The sequence below is a fragment of the Cricetulus griseus genome, chromosome 4 (assembly GCF_003668045.3).
Source record: "Cricetulus griseus strain 17A/GY chromosome 4, alternate assembly CriGri-PICRH-1.0, whole genome shotgun sequence".
In the NCBI taxonomy this organism is placed as follows: Eukaryota; Metazoa; Chordata; class Mammalia; order Rodentia; family Cricetidae; genus Cricetulus; species Cricetulus griseus.
The window spans coordinates 42,054,957-42,079,556 of record NC_048597.1 but is presented as its reverse complement, the minus strand read 5'-3'; the positions used below and the strand labels follow the sequence as shown (position 1 = coordinate 42,079,556).

The 24,600-nt window shown below is 37.4% G+C and overlaps 2 protein-coding genes across 7 annotated transcripts in view; one reads left to right on the top strand and one right to left on the bottom strand.

Annotated features, from left to right (window-relative positions):
- Window positions 1-1,423, bottom strand: part of Dzip3 (DAZ interacting zinc finger protein 3) — a 75,877-nt gene extending 74,454 nt beyond the window's left edge. For 2 of the 4 annotated variants that reach the window (XM_027412550.2, XM_027412549.2), the window contains exon 1: window positions 1,130-1,422. The gene's annotated coding sequence lies outside the window, so the exon portion shown is untranslated. Of the gene's footprint in view, window positions 1-1,129 lie in introns of all 4 variants that reach the window. The other 2 variants (XM_027412551.2, XM_027412552.2) reach the window with 2 other exon arrangements.
- Window positions 1,424-1,486: 63 nt separating this feature from the next.
- The window catches only part of Cip2a (cellular inhibitor of PP2A), a 30,190-nt gene continuing 7,076 nt past the window's right edge, over window positions 1,487-24,600 (top strand). Inside the window, exons 1-16 of one of the 3 annotated variants that reach the window (XR_004769912.1) lie at window positions 1,487-1,698; window positions 4,369-4,516; window positions 5,619-5,731; window positions 7,433-7,527; window positions 8,171-8,267; window positions 8,823-8,945; window positions 9,064-9,209; window positions 11,280-11,355; window positions 11,627-11,845; window positions 12,837-12,996; window positions 14,422-14,563; window positions 15,547-15,646; window positions 20,296-20,414; window positions 21,640-21,835; window positions 22,688-22,762; window positions 22,855-22,965. Coding sequence is in view for 2 of the 3 variants with exons in the window: in XM_027412553.2 (XP_027268354.1) it covers window positions 1,597-1,698; window positions 4,369-4,516; window positions 5,619-5,731; window positions 7,433-7,527; window positions 8,171-8,267; window positions 8,823-8,945; window positions 9,064-9,209; window positions 11,280-11,355; window positions 11,627-11,845; window positions 12,837-12,996; window positions 14,422-14,563; window positions 15,547-15,646; window positions 20,296-20,414; window positions 21,640-21,835; window positions 22,688-22,762; window positions 22,855-22,965 (2,022 nt within the window). In the remaining variant the exon portion in view is untranslated. Of the gene's footprint in view, window positions 1,699-4,368; window positions 4,517-5,618; window positions 5,732-7,432; window positions 7,528-8,170; window positions 8,268-8,822; window positions 8,946-9,063; window positions 9,210-11,279; window positions 11,356-11,626; window positions 11,846-12,836; window positions 12,997-14,421; window positions 14,564-15,546; window positions 15,647-20,295; window positions 20,415-21,639; window positions 21,836-22,687; window positions 22,763-22,854; window positions 22,966-24,600 lie in introns of those variants that run through there. The other 2 variants (XM_027412553.2, XM_027412555.2) reach the window with 2 other exon arrangements.

Below are 24,600 nucleotides of genomic sequence, written 5' to 3'. Positions count from 1 at the left end.
CTCCAATGTTGTCTTTTTGTCTTGTTGTTTGTTGTTTTAAGCGAGGTCTATTCTGACTCTTCTTTTCCTGTCCTGATTATCATTATTCTAGAGTATTTTTTTCTCTTATCGTATTACGTTTTTATTACCAGAATGTTAAATCTGATGCTCATAGACTGATCCTCTAGTGACCAGAGCAGTGCCCATCCCAAAGCAGAAGCTCAAATAACTGTTTATTGAACAATCACGTGAAACAAGACACTCTCAGGTATCACTTTAGAAAAAGACTGGAGCAGTGAAAAAGCAGCCACAAAGAGAAAAAAGTGCAAACCAAGTTTAGAAGTCAACTGGCTCCACTCTCTCTATTCACGGTGCACTTCTTACTTATGTAGTGAATTCCAAGAGTACTTTTCTATTTAGACTCTTCCCCTATTCCCCTAATTTAATTAGATGGTGGCTTCTCGGCAGCCAACACCTCCTCGTCTTTGTTCAGGGTGGCAATCCCTAGTCCCTCATACGCATTTGTTTAAAACGGAATGAATGAACAGATGCATCAATGGGCACATTATCTACAAATTCTTCCGTGAATAACAACAGCACGATCATTTTTGGTCATCAGTTACATTTACTTTTATGTTTCAATAAAAGAATAAATCAAGTCTTTCAAAAGCAGCAACGCAAAAAAAAGTTTCCCGAATTCACAAACATTTCAACCCAAATGTCTTAGTCAAATGGGCAAGGACTCTCTTGTACGACCTAGCTTAGTTAACCCAAAAGCTTTTGAACTAACCCAGTCGCGGGCTCACTTCTTTAACACATCCATGCACACCACCTCTCATACAAAAAAAAAAAAAAAATCTCAACAATGCCATTTTTTGTTTGTTTGTAGCCACTTTAGTATACAAACTAACCAACCGTGCGGGGCAGGAACAGACACCTTCGCCTACACCCGTCACCGCAGACGAGGACACTGAGCTCAGGAGGGGGTGTGACAAATTCTAGGGTAAGGCCCCGGCTAACTTGCCACGGAATAGCGACTGCCACAGGTTCGGCCGTCTCTGGATACCGGGGACCGATGCTGGAGGGCCCGAGGCCGCTCCGGCGCCGCTTCCCAGCCTAAGTCACAGAGACACAGCCCGGGGTTCCTCACCGTGCTAGACTAGGGGGAGCGCCCGCGTCTGGAGCCGAGGCTGACGCCCGCACCAACACCAGGCCCCGCGGCGAGCGCCAACGCCGAGGACGCCCGCCGAACCCGAGCCACGCCGCGCACCGACCCCCGGGCTCCGCGCAGCCCCGCCACCGGTTGAGCCACAGTCGCGCGTCTCGCGAGATCCCGCGTCTTCGCGGACCTCCAGCTGAAACCTCGCGGGCCCTGGGCTGAAGGGGACCGCTGCGGGGTTCCCCGCCACCTCCCCGCTCCCGCAGAGCCGCGACCCTCCGCCCACCCCGTCAATCACAGGCCTCAGTCCCCCGGGCCTCCCGGAGACTTCCGGAGGCCGACCGGAACCGGAAGCGTCTAGGGTAGGAGGGGCGGGGCCTAAAAATCAAAAAAAGCGCGGCCTCAGCTGAAGGCTGCGGGGCTGCTGGTTGTGGCCGCTGACAGCACGGCGCCTCGGGATGGACTCCACCGCCTGCTTGAAGTCCTTGCTCCTGAGCATCAGCCAGTACAAGGCCGTGAAGTCGGAGGCCAACGCCACTCAGCTCCTGAGGCACTTGGAGGTAAGGGTTTTCCGGCGCCGGTCGGGGCTCCCTTCGGGATTTCTGTGTGCCTGTCGCTGCTCGCACGGCCCGGCCCGGCCCGGCCTGGCCCGGGACCTCCCTGCAGCCCCTTGGCTGTCCTTGCACTGGTGACGTGTTCCGGTGGTCCAAGAGGGGGACTGCCCGGGTCCCGACGATCTCCGAGACGGAGAGGGGAGGGGATGCTGTGAGATAAACCGGTTTGGACTCTGTTTCTGGCTGGAATGCTGAGGCTGCATTTTCTTTCCCACAGCTTTGAGTGTGAGTGTGTGTGGTGATTTGGTCTTTCTTTTAGGTGCCTATCTTCTAAGTGCATTTTGTCTTCTTTGTCGAATATCGAGTGGCTTCTTTCACCCAGGATATATAACCAGGGAAATTCATTCAGGTTGCACGTACGTTATGTGTAATTCCATTTATCTAAGTGCACCGCAGGCTATGTATATTTACCTCTTAATAGACATCTGGGTTTTACCCAGGTCTGGATAGGATTATGAACAAGTGCATTCCAATCATACATTTTTTTAATGCATTTGTTTCTTATACACCTACTGATAGTATCAGGTTACAAGAAAGGCCTGTGTTTCCCTTTTTGTTATTTTAATTTCTTTAAGTTTAATTGTGTGTGTGTGTGTGTGTGTGTGTGTGTGTGTGTGTGTGTGATACCTGTGCACATGAGTGCAAGACCCTCAGAAGGCAGAAGAGGGCATTATATCACCTGGAGCTTGATGTGGGCGCTGGGACTCAAACTGGGGTCCTCTGCAAAAAATAGTACATTCTTCTATCTACTGAGCCATCCAGTCCACATCCACTTTTATTTTGTATTGCTAAAAACAGTTTTCAAAAGATTATAGCACTAGTAATATATCAACACTGCCATCAGTCATTCAACCATCCCATCCTTAGTTCTTAGTATTTACCTTTTTGAGGGCAATATTATCTTTTTAATGGTCGATATCATACAGAGCACTGAAAGTTGATCCTGAGGGTACACAAGTATATGTGAAAAGAAAATAGTTTTTTTTTTCTTTCATTTTTCTAAACTTCTGCTGCCATAGATTGACTTTATAACACCACACAAAACCTGTGCTTTGAGTCATTTCATGATTGTCAGGGCCAAGTTAAGCTATTCTAGTAGCTGATGGTGGTATTTCACATCACCGACCATGTTATTCAAAGTATGGATTCAGCTCTTTGGAGTATGAATCCTAGTTGTGCTTCTTTATCAACAGTGTATCCCTCAGTTTACTCAAATACAAATCTATTTTATAGAGTTGTGAAGATCAAACAATTAGCATATGTAAAGCACTTAGGTCAATGCCAAGGCCAGACTAAGTACTATGTAAGCATTACCATTAAAATAAACTAGTTTTAATATAAAATATTAATTTTTACCTTGTATTAACTAATTGCTATATGTTAGAATATTATTGAGATAAAAGTCCAGTTCCAATCATGTTTAAAACAGAAAATGTCTTCATCTTCTAGATGGCTAAAATTAACAGATAAGAGAGACCATGTTCAGAATGATCTTGTCCCCAAGATAAGTTACCAATCTGTTTCCAGTCTTACAGACATTAATTAATGTTAAAACACATTCTACTAGGGAATAGGTAATGAGAAATTTCAAGAGCAAAGCCCTGGTAAGAAAGTGAGAAAATAGAAGGAAGATACAGAAAGGAATTTTAGACTAATGATTAGTGACCTTTTAGAATATATATATATATATGTCTAATTCTAAAGTAACAAAATGTTTGACTTTAAATACTAGGGTTATATTGAATCTCCCTCACAAAAACAACTGGAATGAAAAGTAAAAAGTATTAAATCTTTATTGTTTCTGCATAATCTCCTAACTTGTAGGCTCAGCCCGAAAGCAGTCATCCATTGGGCTTCATATTCCATCCTCAGAGTAGTTGGAATGAGTATACTAGGCTTCAGAATAATAAATCTACTTGGTTCTTGTCTTAGGGTTTCTATTTCTGTGAAGAGACATCATGACCATGTCAAGTCTTACAAAGGAAACCATTTAATTAGGATGGCTCAGTCAGAGGTTCAGTCCATTATGGTCATGGTGGGAAGCAAGCCAGCAGAAGGAGCTAAGAATTCTTACAACTTGATTGCAGGCAACAGGAAGTGGTCTGAGATACTGGGCCTGACTTGAGCATATATGAGTCTTCAAAACTTGCCTCCACAATGATCCACTTCCTCCAACAAAGCCGTACCTACTCCAAAAAAGCCACAGCTCCTAATAGTGCCACTCTCTATGAGCTTATGGGGGCCAATTACATTCAAAATACCAAAGTTCTGCTGTATATTTTTAATCTGTGTTCAGTATAGTACAGTACAGTATAGATAATATATAAATGTTAGTTCACTAATATGTGAAAGAAGTAAGAGTATGCTATAGGCTGTGTAATAAGTAAAACTTAGATGATCTGACTGGCTTAGGAAAATGTTTCTGGAGAAAGTTAACTTAAACTGAAATCCAGATGATTCAGCTAGAGAAGGAGAGAGTCTGTATGTGTGCAGAGAAAACAACAGGTGTGAATTTTCTAAATTGGGGAAGTAGCACTTCAGAAAAAAATGGTTTATTTGAAATGGAGACAAAATAGAAATTGCCAGCACTTAACACATTTGCTTCCTATTTTATAGGTTGTTTCTGGACAAAAGCTGACACGACTTTTTACATCACATCAAATATTGCCAAGTGAATGTTTAAGTTGCCTTGTAGAACTTCTAGAAGATCCAAACATAAGTGCTTCACTGATCCTAAGTATTATCAGTTTGCTGTCTCAACTGGGTAATGTGTTCATACTTTCTCTTTTGGAACTTGGAAGACTATGGACTTAATTTTTTTTAAAGATTTTATTTTATGTACATGAGTACTCATCTGCATGTCTACCTGCATGACAAAAGAGGGCATCAGATCCTGATACAGATGGTTGTGGGCAACCATGTGTTTGTTTGCTGGGAATTGAATTCTGGATCTCTGGAATAGCAGCCTGTGCTCTTAACTACTGAGCCATCTCTCCAGCCCTGAACTTAATATTTTTAAAGGACAGATAGAGTTATAGAATTTCTTCAAGAATGATTTGCTTTCAAAAAATGTCTTCATTTAAGAACCTCTTAAGAGTTAGTCTTATGGTTCTCTCAAAAGAGTTCCTGAACATATCCATATATACAGAGTAGAGTAGTCTCTTGCCGTATAGGTGTGTTAAATATCTGATGTCTTGGGAGCTGAATCTAATTCTGATTAAACATAATTTAAATAATTACACATTGACTAGTAGCTGTCATATTAGATAACACAGTTAAGAGTAAAATGACATGAGTTGCTACTCATTATTCCAATCTTTATCATTTCTACCTATAGGGATACAATCTTAGTTAATGGTTTGATATGTGTTTTCTAATTTAAATTATATATTTTTAAAGAAGTTAAAATGATAATCTGACTGTATATTATGTAACCTGGATTGAGATGGAACTCAAAATTTTCTTGCCTCATCCTCCTAAATAAGGATTACAGGGATATACCCCCAACCTCAGCTGTTAGGGGTTTTCTTTTTCTTTGATATTAATTATATGTCAAAGAATTAGTGTACTTTGAAATTGGTGGTCATAAATTTAAAAAAGGAAAACAAAATCTGTCTTGGCCAGCCATGGTGGCTTAATTCTATAATCTCAGCATTTCTAAGGCTGAGACAGGAGAAACTGCTATGAGTCCCAGGCCAGTCTGGGTTACAGAGTGAAATCCTGATTCAAAAACTCAACTCAACAGTTATCTCAGGTTTTATCCTTTTTAAGGACAAGATTATATGACATAAAATTATTTCACTATTATGGAATGATTTCTGCATGTATAAGTGATATATCTTATGCCATTTTATTTTAACTTGTAGCTGTAGATACTGAAACCAGAGACTGTCTTCAGAGTATATACAATCTGAATAGTGTGCTGGCAGGAGTGGTTTGTCGAAGCAGCACTTGCCACAGTGACTCTGTGTTTTTACAGGTATATAGATCATCATAATATATTGCCACCTGTTCTCCTTTCTTTATTCTCAGACAAGACGTAGTAAGATGTAGCAGGCTTTCTTGGACCACCAGCCCCCAAATTGTGACATGGAGACTTATTATTAATTATCAGTGCTCGGCCTTAGCTTTAGGCTTATTTCTAGCTGTTTTTTTTTTTTTTTTTTTCCTTAAATTAACTCATTTCTATTATCTGTGTGTTGCCCTGAGGCTTCTTTACCTCATCCTCCTTTCCTGCTTCCTCCATGTCTGTCTGTCTGGCCCCTAAGCTGGCTACCTGGTAGGCTGCCACCTTGGCTGACTGGCTCCCCTTTCTCTCTGCCCATCAGCTCCACCTACACCTCCTCCACATAGCTGTTGGCCATTCACCTTTTTATTAGACCTATCAGGTTTCTTAGGCAGAAAAAGTAAAGATCAACACATCTTTACATACTTAAACAAATGCAGCATAAACAAAAGCAACACAACTTTACATAGTTAAACAGTTATTCTGAAACACAAATGCAACACATTTTTTACATAATTAAACAAATATTCTATTCCACAATAGTAAGACCTTTTATTTACTGCTAAGTAACAATTTATATGATGGCATGACATCGTCAGGCATAGTTCCTATTAGGAGCTAGTAACACATGCAGACTACATAAGTATTTCTCAAAAAGAGGACAGAGAGGACCAGATCTGTATTATCACTTTAACTTACAACACTGTAACTGAAGAATGCAGATATGTGCTTTTTGAAATGTGAACTATTCATATTAAAATTATAATTTGGGTTGGTATATAGTCTCAGCCTGCTGAAGAAACATCTTACAAAATTTAAAGCTATGGTTTAAATTTGTTTAGCACAATTTGAAAACTCCTGCACCCATCATTTTATTGAATCTAATATGTAATCAGCTGCAAGAAAGAAAAACATGACCAAATAAACTGGCATGCACTTCAGAGATAAAATGTAGAGGGAAGAAAATATCCTCAATTTAATTCAACCCCCACTAAAGTTTAATGTAAGAGAACAAAGCAGATGACTGGGCAGATTTGGTTACTACAGCTGCATCAAGTGTATTTATCTCATAGGTTTGGTGGTTCAAGGACATACTATCTATATGAACTGAGATCTGGCAAAGGATCTTCTGGCTATAATCATGGCAAATAGGAAGGGAGGGACATAATCATATCTTAGGTTCAACAGGAGAGATACTGCAACCAGGCTTGTTCCTTTTGTAACTCCCCTCTCAAGAAGTACCTACAGGATCACATGGGAAATACATCATACCTCCAGTGACCTAAGGACTTCCATTCAGGCCCTAACTTCTGGAGGTTCTGCCACCTCCCATCCACCTCCCTTAGTTTCTCCCATTCCCATCCTGAGAAACTAAGGCTTAAGTCATAGCACCCACCCTGACTGGACACAATTAGGTGCCATTAAAACCATAACAATGACAACCCGTGAGATAAAATATGTAAAAATGGATAAATTAAGACATGACTCCCAAGGTTTTTAGTAGTAGTCATTACTTAGGATATATATTTTAAAATAAACTTAAGAAATGGCATAGCTCTTGCTCTGGTGTTTGGTTCCTGAAATGATGTGTTCAAAATACTTGGCAATAGTCCATTTTTATGAGTAGGCAATATGTTTTCATGTGTATACTCACAATTATTTTCTTATTCTCAGTGCATTCAACTCCTGCAGAGGTTAACATATAATGTCAAATTTTTCCATTCTGGTGCCCATATAGATGACTTAATTACATTCCTAATTGGTCATATGTAAGTATGCAACAAAACAAGTAATTAGACAATTTACTGATTTATTTTTAAACTAAGCTGGTAGATCATTTCTTTTCCGTAATGTTTTCTAGCTTGAAAAACAACGGATTTATTTATTTATTTTTATGTGTATGTGTTGTGCCTGAATACATATTTGTGGTATACCATGTATGTGTAGGTGTCCATGGAGGACAAAAGAGGACTTTAGATTTTCTGGAGCTGTAGTAACGGAGTTATATGCTGTCCAGTATAGGTGCTGAGAACTGAGCCCCAGTCCTCTAAAAAAAGCCAGGAAGTGCCATTAAATCAGAGTCATCTTACCAGCTTTCTAGGTTTTTAAACTAAGATTACTGTCAGTTTCCTCCAGTTGGGTGATTTTAAGGCTGAGTATTATAAAATTTTCATAGTAATATTTAACAAACTGATTTAGAAATAAAAAAAGTGAACATAATAAAATACCATGCTCATTCTAAGACCATTTCTGTATTCTGTGGCACAGTTGAATAGGATAATTTAGTCTCAAGACATAAAAGAAATAGTATTACTCAGAATATGATAGTCTTGTTTTACATGTAAGAAAGTACTTAGGTCTATTAACTACTCTGCGATTAAGTAAACACCATGCTTTCTGTCTTTACAACAGTCAGTCTTCTGAAGATGAGTTAACAATGCCTTGTCTGGGATTATTGGCAAATCTTTGTCGGCACAATCTTTCTGTTCAAACACAAATAAAAACTTTGGTAAGTTGAGGGTTTGAGATATGTCTGTATATGTATATTTTATAGTAAGTTCTATTCCTAAATTCTTCCAAGTTCTTCTCTTTTTCTCTCTTTTTTTTTTTTATCATATCCAGTGCTGAGTAGACCTAGGATCTTGCACATGCCATTTGGGTACCTTTACCAAAAAAAGAAAATTTTCTCCTAGATTCTGTATATGTCAAATAGTCTTTTAATCTCTGCTTATCTGTGTTGTAAACTTTCCCTTTAAAAAGTAGCAATACTTTGGGGAGCCCCTTTTGAGGGCCTTACCCTGCCTGGGGAGTGGAGGGGGGATGGCTAGGGGCAGGTGGGATGTTGTGGGGGAGGGGAGGGAGAGGGAGAAGGGATTGACATGTGAAGCAAGCTTGTTCTTAATTTGAACTAATAAAAGAATAAAAAAAAAAAAAGAAATTACCATGTGTTGAAAAGTTCATAATAATGTTTAATAAGCTTGTCCTTATGTGGAGTTATATTTTTCAGACAAAATGTAGAGTTTTCTTTTTTTTTTTTTCTAATTCATTTTCTTTTCTCCTTCAGAGTAATGTTAAATCCTTTTATCGAACTCTTATAAGCTTCCTAGCACACAGCAGCTTGACTGTGGTTGTGTTTGCACTTTCAATATTATCCAGTTTGACACTAAATGAAGAAGTAGGGGAAAAGGTAATTTTTTTTTCAATTTTTTAAATTAACTATGAGTTCATAGTGTTTAACATTTTGCAATCACTAAGATGTCAACCAGTTTCTTGTATATAAAAAACTTTTCCCAATTTTTTCAAAGCTTTTTCATTCTCGAAACATTCATCAGACTTTCCAGCTAATATTTAATATTCTCATAAATGGTGATGGTACCCTAACAAGAAAGTACTCAGTCGACCTGCTAATGGATCTCCTTAAGAATCCAAAAATTGCTGATTATCTTACCAGGTATGTTTATTTATCAGTAAGACATCTCCCCCTTCCCCAATTCTGGGTGTATGAGTGTTGTACCAGCATGTGTGTATGTGTATCACATTTTGCCTGGTGCCTATGAAAACCAAAAGAGGGAGTTGGATCCTGGAACTGGAATTAAAGACATGTGTGAACTGCCAAATGGATGCTGGGAATTAAACCAGGTCCTGTGACAGAGAACTCTTTGTGGTTAAGCCATCTCTCCAGTTCCAAAGCATTTTTATGTTTTGTCTCCAGATGTTTTTTGTCACTTATGTTTTGAAAGTCGGTTGCATTTACTTTCAAAGACTTCATTGCTTTAGACTCTTTGTCTTTACTTTTAGTATTTTCTTGCAGTTTATTTTTATTTTATATATATGGGGTTTTTGCCTGCAAGTACATGAGCCACATGTGTGCCTCTAGAAGAGAACATCAGACCCTCTGAAACTGGAGTCATGGGGGCTTGTGAGCTACCCGGTATGGGTGCTGGGAACTGACACCTGCTCCTTTGGGAAAGTAATACTCATCCTTAACCACTGAGACATCTCTCCAGACCTTGATTTTAGCATCTTAATTTAATTTTTCAATGCATAAGTTGTGTTGAGATCTTAAGAAATTGGTTCAAATAATTAGTGATTCATCTCCAGATAAGAAAATATTTATTGAGCACCTGCATTACCCAAGCAGTTAGAGACAACCGAGTCTCAGCAGCAGCAGGATGTTAAATAATTCCTAATTTTCTGTGAACAAAATAGACCTGAGGACTAGGACAAAATTGACCTTAGGTAGCTGAAGTTCTGCAACACAAGACACATTCACTTTAGCATTTCATCTTTTTCTTAAACATCCGTGATAAGAATGGGTATCAAGTCAGTGTCATAGATAAGGGCATCTTTTCCTTCAGAGTGCCTTTCCTTTACCTGGCGTCTCCATCTTTTGTGAGTGTCACAATACCCATGTTTATCTATTCTGGCGGTCACATAATGCCTACTTAAAACCTTTGGGTAAATTGATGTCTTTTGGATGTACTCTCAGGAGACAGAAAGATGACCATGTGTAGCAGCAGTGAGATTGCTTGATTAACACTCCTTTCAGCCTCTTAGTTGCATTCTCTCCTCCTCCCTTCTGTACAGAATAGGTCCCCAAGAACCTTGTCTAGCTTGTCTTCTTGTTTCACTGCCATACCATTTGTTAAAAACTCAATCTTGAATCTGCTTCAGAGTCTAACAATGTTGGGTTTCTAACCAGATATGAGAAACTCACACAGCTTTACCAGATACAGACCCCTTTTATTTATTGTGTCAGCTTCCTTTCTTGATTCTTAGTGTCTCATTTAAATATGTATTGCTTTCTTTTGCTACCTTTCACACACAAGCTCACTTTATTTCAAAGATAGGAAAAACAAAATGAAGAATCCCATCTGCTTTGAGTTCCCTCTTATTTGCATGCCCAGACAAACTTGTTCCTACACATTTTTTTTTCTTAATTCTATCCTGTTCATAAACATTTTATTTTGGTGTGCTGTAAGCCTCATTCTGTCATCTTTAGCAGATTGTTTTCCATTTCCACTCAGTGCTTCCTATTCTTTGTCACTTCTCTTTACTTATACACGTGTTCAAGCATTTTCTTTTAACCATTATGTCCCTTTGGTAGTGTTCAAGGTAAATACCCAAATCTAAGCCCTGGCCACATAGCAGCTTTATTTCTTGACTCTTGCAATGCTAGACAGTGGCTGTAAGCTGCAGTTGAAAGTCAGCCCCTCAAAACACAATGAGAAGCAACCAGTCAAATACAATGTACTGTGTTGCTATGTTTTGGTAGTCAAGAGATTGAGTTGTAGAAAATACACTTTTCACATGGAATAGTTTAAGGTGAAGATGGATTTATCGTTACAAAACTATGTCATATATCAAGGAATATCTATATAAATGTAAGAAATTAGGCATGTGAATATTTTTTTATTTGAGAATTTCATACTTGTATGTAATATGTTTTAGTCAAATCTACCGCCTTTCCTTTGCTTACATTCTCCCCCCTTTGTCATTTAATGTATACCTTTAAACCTAGGTATGAACACTTCTCTTCGTGTCTTAATCAAGTACTAGGGCTTCTAAATGCGAAAGACCCCGCTTCTTCTTCAAAGGTATGTAAAAGTGTGACATTTTGTTTTATACTTTTAAAGACTAAAATGTACAGGAAAATCTAAGTTTGCTGCTCTGCAGATTTAGAAACTGCTCACATTCCTGTAAACAATATTGAAATTAGAACGAGAGCATTACAAAATGGAAGCTACTTTTAAGTTTTTCTTTCAGAATGTTTTCTTTAAAATTCTATGGCATTTTTAGTGTCATCATATGCTTTGTCTATTAAAGCCCAATGAAGTTGGTATTTAATGAAGACTTTATATTCCACAGGTTTTAGAATTACTTCTTGCATTCTGTGCAGTGGCTCAGCTGCGCCATGTGCTCAGTCAGATGATGTTTGAACAGTCACCATCGAGCAACAGCATTCTGGGAAGCCGTCCTAAGAGCTTAGAACCTACTGTGGCTCTGCTTCGTTGGTTAAACCAGCCTTTGGATGCATCTGAAAACTGTTCTGTTTTAGCACTGGAGTTGTTCAAGGAAATCTTTGAGGTAATGAAATGATTGACAAATGACCTTTTCTACTTTCATGATGCTTGCTTAACAATTTGTTTTATGACACTTTCATGTAAGCTTCCAATTGTTCACACATAGGATAAAATTAACAATTATAAATCAGAATGTCTATCATTCAACTATTGAGGTATTTTTTTCTGCAAACTCACAAGTATTAGTGTTTTCCATGTTTCCACTGAATGCTTTGTGTGTATTTTCTTTCATATGTACAAACATATAGTGTTTCTTAAACTATATAATTTATTACACAGTATATGATTTCTTGTGTGAATACATGTACTTTGGTTGTTTTCTTCTCTCTCACATTTTTGTCTTCTGCCTTTTATTCTGTAAATTATTGACCTTAGTGAAATGAGACAGCACGCAGACAGATGCAGTGCACTTCGTAGAGTGAAGACCAATAATCTTGGTCTGTAGACTGATTACGCTATTAGGCATTTTAACATGATCTGCTGTTCACCTGCTTTTGTACTCGTTCAGCCTGTCCAGTCTTCTCAATTATTTTTCAGTCTGGTAATTGGATCCTATGCCCAAATATGCATATGAGTGAACAAGTCTGTTCATTAAAATTTATGTTTTTCTTGGTCTTGATTGGTTTTAGCATTTATAAAATGTTTGAAATTATTTGTGGTTTTACACAATTAAAGTCAGTCTCCTATTATTTAATTGCATTTAGCAAATACAGGATTTTATCATTAAATACTAAACATAATAATATTTAAATCGTGGAGTCCTTTACAATGTCTTTTTAATAAAATCTTACAGCTTTATTTGAGGAAAGAAGCCAGGGTAGGTCTGAAAGCTAGCTAAATGGTAAATTGTAAAATGTAGTTTTAAAATGAGAGAATAAATGGAATGTTGAAATAAATGTTAAAAATTTAAAGAATATATTATAGCTTATTAATGACTGGTTTTTGTTATGTTTTCCATTTTTATTTTCAATTATTCTTGATGGTCTATTTTCTAGGATGTCATTGATACTGGTAACTGTTCCTCGACTGATCGTTTTGTGAACCTTCTGCTGCCTACAATCCTTGATCAGCTTCAGTTCACGGAACAAAATCTGGATGAGGTCTTAACAAGAAAAAAATGTGAAAGGATGGTCAAAGCCATTGAAATCTTATTGAATATCCTTTACCACAATATAAATGAAAGTATAAAAACTCCAATTTTTGTCTCTATTTGTAATCTTATAACTTCTCATGTAATGTTAGTAAAATCTTCCTTTAGAAGATGAGGACTTGAGTTCAGTCCCTAGCAACCACAAGAAAATGAAAATGTCAGCAAAGCATGATGGTGTGGGCTGGTAATCTTAGGGCTGGGGAAGCAAAGACAAGCCTGGGGTTTGCTGGCCAGCTGTCTACCTAATGGGTGTCCTACAGTCCTTGAGAAACCTTGCTCAAAGAAGATGGACTGTGTTTCTGAGGATGGTATCCTAGGTTTTCCTTTGGCCTCCATATGCGTGTGCACACATGTGTATGTACACCTGTGCTCAAACATGTGAATATTCATTTACATAGCCAGAAAAACGATACTGAACTGAAAATTTAAAAAGTTTCAAGGGTACCTGAAAAAGTTCTCCAGTTTGTTTTTCTGTGTTTAATTTATGCTTAAGTACTTTTAGAACTCATTAATTTTTTTTTAGATACATCTTTGTGTGAGAATATGTGTGCATACATCCACTGTAGAGGATCAAACCAAGCACCTTACAGGCATTCTACTATTTAACTACATTCCCAACCCAATAAATGTTCTTAAAACATGACCGTTTGTGCCTGGCAATGGTGGCACACGCCTTTAATCCTAGCACTCAGGAGGCAGAGCAGACAGATCTTTGTGAGTTTGAGGCCAGCGTGGTCTACAGAACTAGTTCCGGGACAGCTAGGGCTGGTACACAGACAAACCCTGTCTATAAAAAACAACTACAACATAAACTAGACCATTTTTAAATTAAAGTTTGAGCTTTGAGGTGTTTGCTGAGTTGGCTGCTCATAACTCTCCTGCAATTTTAATGCCTATTATTGCTCCTGTGATTGATGCATCGTTGCATGAGCAAATACTGATATAATTTTCATGATTTTAGCCCCCATCCCGTGTTTGTGATTGTTTAAGCTACTCATGTGTTTCTAACATGTAGCTGAGGTTGAAAATCACTGCAGTAGTGGCATCAGTTGCCTTGTTTAACCTTATTTGGCCCCCTTTTTTCTGATATTCATAGTAATTTATGAATGGTGAGGATTGACTCCCCATAATTCATTCAATGTTTATTGAAACATTTTGATCACTGCCAACAAAATAAGCAAACAAGCAAACCTCCAGTGAAGAAGCATCCTTTCTCTGGTTTTACTTCTATGAGTACACCTCTTACTATTTACTAGTCATCTTAATACATTTAAGTTCCACTTTTCTAAAATGTCTTAAAGCAATTAAAATAATAATTACACTGAATTGCAGTGATGCAATAACTTGTTTGAAATTATTTTGAGTAAGTTACATATAGCTACACACTATATACCAAGTATTTGGATTTCTATATCTTAACCAAACTTAACCTCTGTGTGGAGATGACACTCTGAAAATGCATATTGTAAAAGTATTGACTACTATAAAGTGCACCACATTGATAGAACAACAGTTTATGTATGGCAAGATTGACCTGGGATTTGGAACAAAGGTAGCAGATTCTGAATTGTGGTGAGTATTTCAAATCCAAAATGCATACTGGCTAAAGGCAGTAAAAATTATAAAATATAGTTACTATATTTAAGTATCTTTCTTAATTATGTTCCATTAACTCAAAGGATAGCTGGAAATAGTTTAAATTTTGAATTAGAAATTTGATTTATGGATTGCATACTTCTGAAAGGTTTTGACATCTGTAGTTTATATTTCATTAGGACTTTTTTTTTCTCTACATGTTTGTGAAAGAGATTACAGATTGTGAACATTTCTCTTCTGAAACTTCCTTTTGACATTGCATTGGTAATTTAATTTTTGCTTCATTTAATCTTACATTTTTAAAGAGAAAAGCATGACAAAATAGATGGTTTTATTACCAGAAAGCCAATCCGTGCTGAAAGCATCTTGATAACAAAGACAACTCTTCTCTTCTCCTTTGCACATCAGAGCTTTGGTTAAAGGCAGGTGCTCATGGAGTAATAGGCAGTTATTTATGCCCCCTCCCTCTCATAAGCAAGTTTTCCCGATGAATATTTATTGAAACCTGATAAGTGCCAAACACTGTGGTTTGTTCCCATTTCTGTAAATAACTGTCAGCCATTGTATTCTTGAAGAGCAAGCATTACCTTTTCATTTTTGAAAGTTTTTTGGTATAATTCATTCTCTACATGTTAGGTTTTGTTTTTGTTTTTAATTTTAGAAACAGTTACTAAGAATGAAATGAGCCATGTTCTAATACTTAATTCCGCAGAAATTTGAACCATGTTGGTATTTAAGAGTAGATAATAGTCTGAAACTTATATTCAATACTAGTTTGTTCTTTCTGGAGCTTAAGTACTAAAAATACTAATTTTAAAAAATATCTTAATTCTTAGAAGTAATACTTTATCTTCTTGAGTTTTAAAAACAAATTTGTTACATTTTTCATTTTAAAATGATAGACAAAAATACAATAATTTTTTAGTTATCTAATTTAAATGGGACTTTTATTTTTAAAGCAAGCTTGCTGCTGATGTAATTTTGAAGACTCTTAATTTGATGAACAAACTAAAACAATTGGTTCCTGGTATGGAAGTAAGCTTCTACAAAATCCTTCAGGTAACTTCAAACTTCTCACATATTTTATTATCATGTGATTCCTTTTTGCATGTGTGTACATATGATGTATATTTACATAGTCTTGTGGTATGTTTATGTATGTGCATGCATGTAGAAGGTCAGTGTTTTGTGTCTTCTTCAATTGCTTGTGATCTATTTTTGTCTTTGAGTCAGAGTCTGGCTGTCCTGGAGCTCACCACTTCAGCTAGGCTGGCTGATTGATGCGCTCTAGAGTCAGCCTTCTCTGTCCTGTCTCTCTCCTTCCCGCTCCTAGGGATAAAGCTACAGATGTGTCCCCATGCCCTGCATTCTAGGTGGCTACTGAGGACTAAACTCAGGTCCTTGTATCTGAACATCATTTCCAGCTCCTCTACCTTGGTTTGTAATAACTCTTCCTTTGTTTCTTTCTTGATTTCTTGTCTGTGTTTTCAGAAGACAGCCTATCACCATATAGGCCAGTTTGATTTTGAACTCACCTTTCTCCTGCCTTGACTACCTAAGTGCTAGGATTACAAGCCCATGCACTATTCCTATCTTAAGTATTTCTGCTTTAATATTCTAGATGCTTAAAGGATATTTTTCTTAAAATTGGCCATGAGAAAAAAGTTGACAGTTCTATCTTTTGTAATTAGAATAGTCTCATTATATATCTTAGAAACTAAACTTGACTTCCCAGCATTTCCTTTCATTGTTTTGTACTTGCAGCTTTCTTGATTTAGGTTGACATTGAGAAAACTGTGTGTGTGTTTCTGTGTGTGTGTGTGTGTGTGTGTGTGTGTGTGTGTGTGTGTGTGCGCGCGCACGCACCTAAGGGAAACAGGTGTAATGGCCTAAGGATACTTTGAGTGTAATTTCCTGAGGTCCTGTCCATCCTTTTTTAAAACATGGGATCTCTTCATGGTCTGGAGCTCACAAAGTAAAGTAGGCTACTGACTAATGAACTTCAGGAATCTGTTCTTCTGCCTCCCCATAGGGAGTTTATAATCGAATACCCAGCACTTTGTTGTGGCTTCTCTGTATTAAACCAGATTTACTAACTGGGCCATCTTCCTTAGATGAGCTTTTAACTTTGATCAGAGTTGGTGGCATAAAATAGTAAGGGGTTAGAAGAACATATGAAAGAAAGGGACTGATAAGACTAGTGAAGATATGCTAAAAATAGCTAGCTTACAAATTTCCCTGAGAGTAGCTGAAAAGTTCTAGATGTTATCAGAAAGCAAAATTACAATAGACTTAGTTTAAAGATTTAGTTGTGTTTTACTTCCTACTTCCCCCTCTCCTATCACAAACCCGGACTTAAAACATATCATGTAAGTACTCCATTACAGGGTTATACTACCAGTCCTCACTTGCTCTTCAAGAATTAGGGAACATCTAATTTTGTGAAATTCATGAGTATACTTAGCTGAGCTGGAAGAAGTATTTTTTTTAGGGGGGGGGGCGGTTTAAAACAGGGTTTCTCTGTGGCTTTGGAGGCTGTCCTGGAACTAGTTCTTGTAGACCAGGCTCGTCTCGAACTCACAGAGATCCACCTGCTTCTGCCTCCCGAGTACTGGGATTAAAGGTGTGCACCACCACCACCACCCGGCCAGAAAGTGGGTTTTATAGGTAGAAAAAAGTTCATCAAAAGAAGAATTTTTTTTTAAATTTTTTTTTATTAGCTTGTTTCACATGTCAATCCCTTCTCCTTCTCCTTCCTATCCCCCCACCCCTTTCCCCCACTCCCGGCCTACCCCCCCACCCCATCCACTCTCCATTCCCCAGGGAGGGTAGGGCCCCCGACGGGTCTCCCCAAAGTCTACCACATCATCCTGGGCTGGGCCTAGGCCCTCCCCTGTGTGTCCAGGCCAAGAGTGCATCCCTTCATGTGGGATGGGCTCTCAAAGTCCCTTCTTACACCAGGGAAAAATACTAATGCACTACCAACGGCCCCCTAGAGTACAGAGGCCTCCTCATTGACATCCATGTTCATGGGTCTGGATCTGTCCTGTGCTGGCCTCCCAGACAGCAGTCTGGGGTCTATGTGCTTCCCCTTGTTCAGGCCAGCTGTTTCTGTGGGTTTCACCAGCCTGGTACCAACCACTTTGATCTTCATTCCTCCTTCTCTGCAACTAAGTTCCAGAGTTTAGTTCAGTGTATATCTGTGGATGTCTGCCTCTGCTTCCATCAGCCACTGGATGAGGGCTCATGTTTGTCTTTTTGTGATTGGGTTACCTCACTCAGGATGGTTTCTTCTAATTCCATCCATTTGCCTGGGAATTTCAAGATTCCATTGCTTTTTTCTGCTGAGTAGTACTCCATTGTATAAATGTACCACATTTTCTCTATCCATTCTTCAGTTGAGGGGCATCTAGGTTGCTTCCAGGTTCTGGCTATTACAAGCAATGCTGCAATGAACATGGTTGAACATATGTCCTTGTTGTATGGACGTGCATTATTTGGGTATATGCCTCCAAGAGAGGAATTGCTCGATCTTGAGGTAGACTGATTCCCATTTTTTTGAGCAACCGCCATACTGATTTCCAAAGTGGTCTTACAAGTTCGCACTCCCACCAGCAATGGAGGAGTGTTCCTTTTTCTCCACATCCTCTCCAGCATAGATTGTCATTGGTGTTTTTGATTTTAGCCATTCTGACAGGTATGAGGTGGTATCTCAGAGTTGTTTTGAGTTGCATTTCTCTGATAGCCAAGGATTTTGAGCACTTTCTTAAGTGTCTTTCAGCCATTTTCAGATTCCTCTGTTGAGAATTCTCTATTTAGTTCTGCACTCCACTTTTTAATTTCATTGTTTGGTGTTTTGGTAGCTAGCTTCTTGAGTTCATTGTATATTTTGGAGATCAACCTTCTGTCAGATGTGGGGTTGGTGAATATCTTCCCATTCTATGGGCTGTCGTTTTGCCTTACTGACTGTGTCCTTTGCCTTACAGAAGCTTCTCAGTTTCAGGAGGTCCCATTTATTAATTGCAGATCTCAATGTCTGTGTTACTGGTGTAATGTTCAGGAAATGGTCTCCTGTGCCAATTCATTCAAGGGTATTTCCTACTTTCTCTTCTAATAAGTTCAGTGTGGCTGAATTTATGTTGAGATCTTTGATCCATTTGCACTTAAGTTTTGTGCATGGTCACAGATATGGATCTATCTGCAATCTTCTGCATGTCCGAATCCAGTTGTGCCAGCACCATTTGTTAAAGATGCTATCTTTCTTCCATTGTAAAAAAAAAAAAAAGAATGTCACTGTCTGTTACTTTCCTTATAGGAGAAAGGTCATTCTATGCTACTATAATCTGTTTTGCTTGCTTTTGGAAAAATGGAGCTATAGTTTTTTGATTTTGTAATACTTAGCTTATAGGACTTTATTTTGGTTTTATCTCGTTTTCTGTGTTTAATGCAGGGTTCAACATTACCCATGTCAATTATCTATATTAATTACCTAGTTAAAAGTTGTTTAACAAAAATACAAAAAAATTTTTTGCTGAATTAGGCTAATAAAGTAGCTTAGGAAGGGCCACAGTGAATGTTCAGATAGAATAGAAACTGAATTAAAGTCATAGGCAGTGGCCATGTGTTCTTCTAGGAGTATTATGCTTAAGAGGCATGGTTCATAGTTGGCTGAACTAGTTGCTAGTCAGTGCAGGCTTAAGCAAATAATTTTCTGTCTTTGTACTTCAGTAACCTTTACTGCAGATAGCAATTAGTGATTCGCCACTCTTAGAGAAATTGTGAAGGGATTGAGAATTGTGAAAGGTGAATTATACTGAAGTACTTACATAGCGTTTAACATCTTAATTGCAAAGGCTTTATATTAATATTTTACTCATTGATAGTTTTTCTTTAAAGAATTAAGTGAGGAAAATGCTTAACATTTAGATCCCCAGAACCCACATAAAAGGTGAGTGTGACAGTGCATCTGTATTCCAGCACTAAGATGCAGAGATGGCAGGGTATGGGGGCTTTCTAACTAACTGGTCTAGCCAGTTGGTGAGCTCCAGGTTCCATGAGAGACTCCATTTTAAAAAATAAGGTGGAAAGCAGTAGAGAAAGACATCTAACATAGACCTCTGGCCTCTGTACCTGCATATACAAAAAAGCAAGTCATTTTTTTCACTTCAGCTTTTAGATGTTTTTCACAATAGGTGATTTTAGAGCTTATAGTACTAGTGTGAAATACTGACGTGAGGGACTTTGTGTATTGCGTTAGTCCTTAGTTTTCTAATTTGCATTCATTAGTTCAAATTTTTATTTGATGGCTTTAATTTGGAAATTATTGGTCATTCAAAGATTTCATTTATTAGAAATAAAATAGTATCTGACACATACCTTTATCCCCAGCACTCGGAAGGCAGAGGCAGGCAGATCTCTGTGAGTTTGAGGCCAGCTATTTTATTTTGAACAATATAAATTTATCAAAATATATGTCATAATTCTGATAGGTATAATTTAAAACATGAAGCTGTTTGCTGGATATTTCTTAGTTTCTGTATGGATTACAGTAGAGTATAAATAGCTACAAGGTGGTAAAGTGTAACTACATGCAATGAGTAGTAACTGCATGTAGGAGTAGTTTAGAATACTCTTACTGTAGATTAAAGACTCAGCAGTGTTTGAGTCTTACTTGCTGCCTCTTACTTGCTGGTTTCTGATCTGTTTAGGATCCACGTTTGATTACTCCTTTGGCTTTTGCTTTAACATCAGATAATAGAGAACAAGTACAGTCTGGATTGGGAATATTGCTGGAAGCTGCTCCACTGCCAGATTTCCCTGCCTTAGTGTGAGTTGTAATAATTTTCAGTATCTCTTAATATAGTTAGAATGTCGTTCTGTTTCTTCATAATCCTCCATGCATATTTATCAGTAAATTGGTGACTACCGATTTTATTGTAATATCAGTAATCTGTCAAATAATTAAAATTCTGATTCCTGTAATAGAAAATGGCACAATTTACTTTCTCAAAGAAAATATAGATGCAGTTGATTAGCTGTGTTCATTTTGCTGTTTTGTTTTTTTCTTATCACCTCTTCTGAATATAGATTCTAGACACTGAAATTTGAACCAATTGCTTTAGTTCCTTTTGTAGAAAGAACTTTTCCTTTCTGGTTTATTTGCCAAGGAATCCTAAGAACTACATGAACTCTAATTAAGCTGGGAAAGGTCAATGGGGGGATTCTGAAAGAAATAGTAAGTATTTTATTATAAGATGGAGTAGATGATGGCCAGACAAAAAACAAAATTTACTATATTCTTTCATTTCAGATAATAGTATATTGAAAATGCTGTAGGGTTTATTTATTTATTTGTTTTGTTTTAAGTGGGGTTTGTGTATTAGGATAAGAATATGTGAACTGAATGGTACTATAGTCTGTACTTGGGATTTAGTATTTAGAACTTTAAGTAGTATATATAATAGAATTTGTATGGAGGGGAGTAGCTAATTATTCATATTACATAGAGCGTTAATGAAAACCTCTCTGGAGAGGTGAATTTAAACCAAAATCTTATGGTAAGGAGTCAACCCTATTCTGATAGTTTCAAATAAAGGAACAGCTCTTCAAAAGGCCTTGTGATATAAACAGGATTGGCTTTTAGTGGAACAGAATAAAAGTCAGGTTGATAAGGATATACTATGTGAGAAAAAGAAGGGTCAAGGGAAAATAGATGAGACCTAGTGATACTATCTATAATAAGAAGACTGTTCTGGGTAATACAGTAACTTTGTACTCATTGCAAATACTCTATACTCACTAACTCGTGCTAGAATGCCTTCAAACCACACATGGAATTGTCACATATAATATGTACAAAAGAGTCCTCTGGAAAATTTAGAATGTTTCCCCAGACTGTGCTTTATTGTGGTTACCTAAAATATGATTTCCAGTATATTTCAAGACTTATAGTCCCCAAAGAAGACTCATTTCCAATTGCTACTGTAGTTTTATAACAACTCTGCCTTTTGTTCCATTCTTGTGATTGCTTTTTCTTCCTGACTCTTATTCAGACTTGGAGAAAGTATAGCAGCAAACAATATATATAGGCAGCAAGAAACCGAGCATCTGCCCAGGAAAATGCCTTTGCAGCCCTTAAATCACTTTTTTCCAGCATCAGCAAAGTGCTTAACACCTCCTCTTTCAAAAGATAATGCTCCTTCATTGAATATTGAGGAACTAATAGAAAAACTTCAGGCTGGAGTAATGGTGAGTGATGAAGTAGCACTTTTCTAAATGGGCCCATGCTTGGTTTGGCCAGCCAAGTGTCAGCTCTGATTACAGCATTTATTTTAACAACTTTAGATGCAGATTTGATCACTGAAACTTTACACCTTGACATTAAAAGTAAAATCTGGTCATTTTTCAAAGAAAAGAAGCAGTATAAAATTTAAACCTTTTTTTAAAAAAAAAGCAGTTGTCATTCTTGTTCTAGTCCCCTTCCTGCCTGCCTCCCATATGACTTTAGAAATAAAGTCATGCACAATTATGATACACAATACAGTATGGTCACAATGGCATGGCTAAATAAAACCAATTAACATGTTACATCACACATATTCATCATTTTTGTTTTAAGAACACTTAAAGTATACTATCTCACAACTTTTAAAGTATAGCATATTGTTATCAACCATATTTATCATGCTCTCAGTAGACCTCAAGACTTCACAGAGTCCATGCCTCTTGTCCAACTGCAGTTTTATATCCTTAAACCAATCGTTTCCCCATTGTTAAAAGACCCACATTGAAGCCTAATAGCCACAATTCTGCTCTCTGTTCCCATAAGTTCATCATTTCTAGGTTACACATAAAATTGAAATTGTGTGACATTTGTCTTCCAGTGTGTCACTTTTTTTTTTTTTTTGGCAAGCATAATACTTTTAAGTCACCATATGAATACTTGACCTTGCTCAGATAGCCAAATTAGTGAAATATTTGTGACCCACTTGATACAACATATGTTTTACTCTTCAGCTTTAATGATTTAGTTGCAAAGTAGACTTTCAATTTTTCTTTTTTCAAATTCATAATTTTCCGATTTTAATTCTATAAAACCAGGTAAAGGATCAGATTAATGATATAAGAATATCTGACATAATGGATGTTTATGAGATGAAACTTTCCACATTAGCCGTGAGTACAAGCTTATTTTAACTGTGTAATGATGTGGGCATTTCACAGATGTTTTCCTTAACAATGGACATTAACAGTCTATTTTCTTCTAGTCTAAAGAGAGCAGGTTACAAGATCTCCTGGAAGCAAAAGCCCTGGCTCTTGCACAGGCTGACAGACTGATCGCTCAGTATCGTTGTCAACGAACTCAAGCAGAGACAGAGGTCTGTACACTATGTAAATAAAGCATGTCTGATGCTTCATCAGTGCAATAAATAAAAAGCATACACAACATTAGTGACAAGTATGCTACTATTAAATGTTGGAACTGAGGTGAATTGCCTTGAGCATTTCATGCAAGCAGTTCGTTCATTTTGAAACTCTTCCCTTTACTTTTAACTACATTATCATCTCAATTTTCTTTCCGACCTGATTGATATATGCTTGTCTATATATCACTAATGTTCTACTCTTAAGTGTCAGAGTTCCTCAGAATTATATTCTGAGCCCTTCCTTTCTTATTTTTATGTTGTATAGTTTCAGCCATTACTAAAAGTCAATGTTCCCAAATTTATGGCAGAGATCCCCGCCCCCCAGCACTAAATGCACAAGTCATTTGGGAAATGCTTGAAACTCTATCTTGTTAATGGTAAAGTACTTACCCTAGATTTAAAATATACTTATAGTATAGTGGTCTATGTACTGCTTGAGTTTTCTGACTTAGAAACCTGGAAATCACTGTTTCTCTACTGGATTATTTACCAAGTTTGGCTGATAGACTTAACTTTATAGTCTTCTACCTTAATTCTGTTACTCAGACATACTCTGCACTTTAGTGGTATTCTGTGTTTTGTGCCCTTCCCTTTATTCTGATTCCCAAAAAGTATCTGAAGGAGTGCCTCATCCTATCTCCCCAGTGCTTCATGGCAGTTGTCATTTCTCTCTGCTGTCACTGAAATTCCTTAATTTGAGAAAAGAAAAAAAAAAAATCGCTCTACCCTACATCTTCCATATTTTGTTAGTAATTTGCAGGTAACTGATTTGCATTTTGGTAGAACTTATCATAGTCTTACGTTTTCTTAACTTTGAATTTCCTCAGAGTGCCTTTTCCTCTTTTCTTGCTAAATACCTCATCATCTTCCGTTTTCATTTAAATGCCCACATCCCTACAAGACTTTTATGGCCGTTTTGTCCCTCGTATGTTTGGCTCTCCTTTTATGTCTCCACCTGTGCTTGCCTCTTCGTAATATTTCCCATACCATATGAATACCATGCTACCTCCCACCCCTACTTGTGATAGTAAAGACTGTTTATGAGTCTCCAAGCCCTAAATACCTTCTTGGCATATGGTATGTAAGTGCTTTATAAGTTTGATAATTAAGGTACTTATGATATATACCTTATGGATGAAAACTGTGCTTAATAATATGAAATTCTTAGCAGATTCACATGGAATTTATTCATTATTTCATTTAATAAATTATAAAATTGTAAAAGTTTGAAAGAGGGATTAAAATTGCTAAAAAGTAAAATACCTTTAAGATAGTTTCAGGATAAAGGTATTCTAAAAATTGTAAGAAATGTAACTGAGAAGAAAGGGGAAGAAATAAGCATACATTCTATCCCTGGATTATGTATTATCTTTGTTCTTCTCCTGTTGCTGAAGTAAAATACCTTCACTAAAGCAACTTAAGGAAGAAAGGATTTATTTTAACCTGTAATTCATAGGAACGTTGGCAAGGAAATCAAAGTGTTCAGAGTCTGAAGTGACAGGTTACACTGCACGTACAGTCAGTAAAGTGACAAGCATTCTAATGCTCTGTTCACTTTCTCCATTTCATGCATTCCTGGATCCCTTG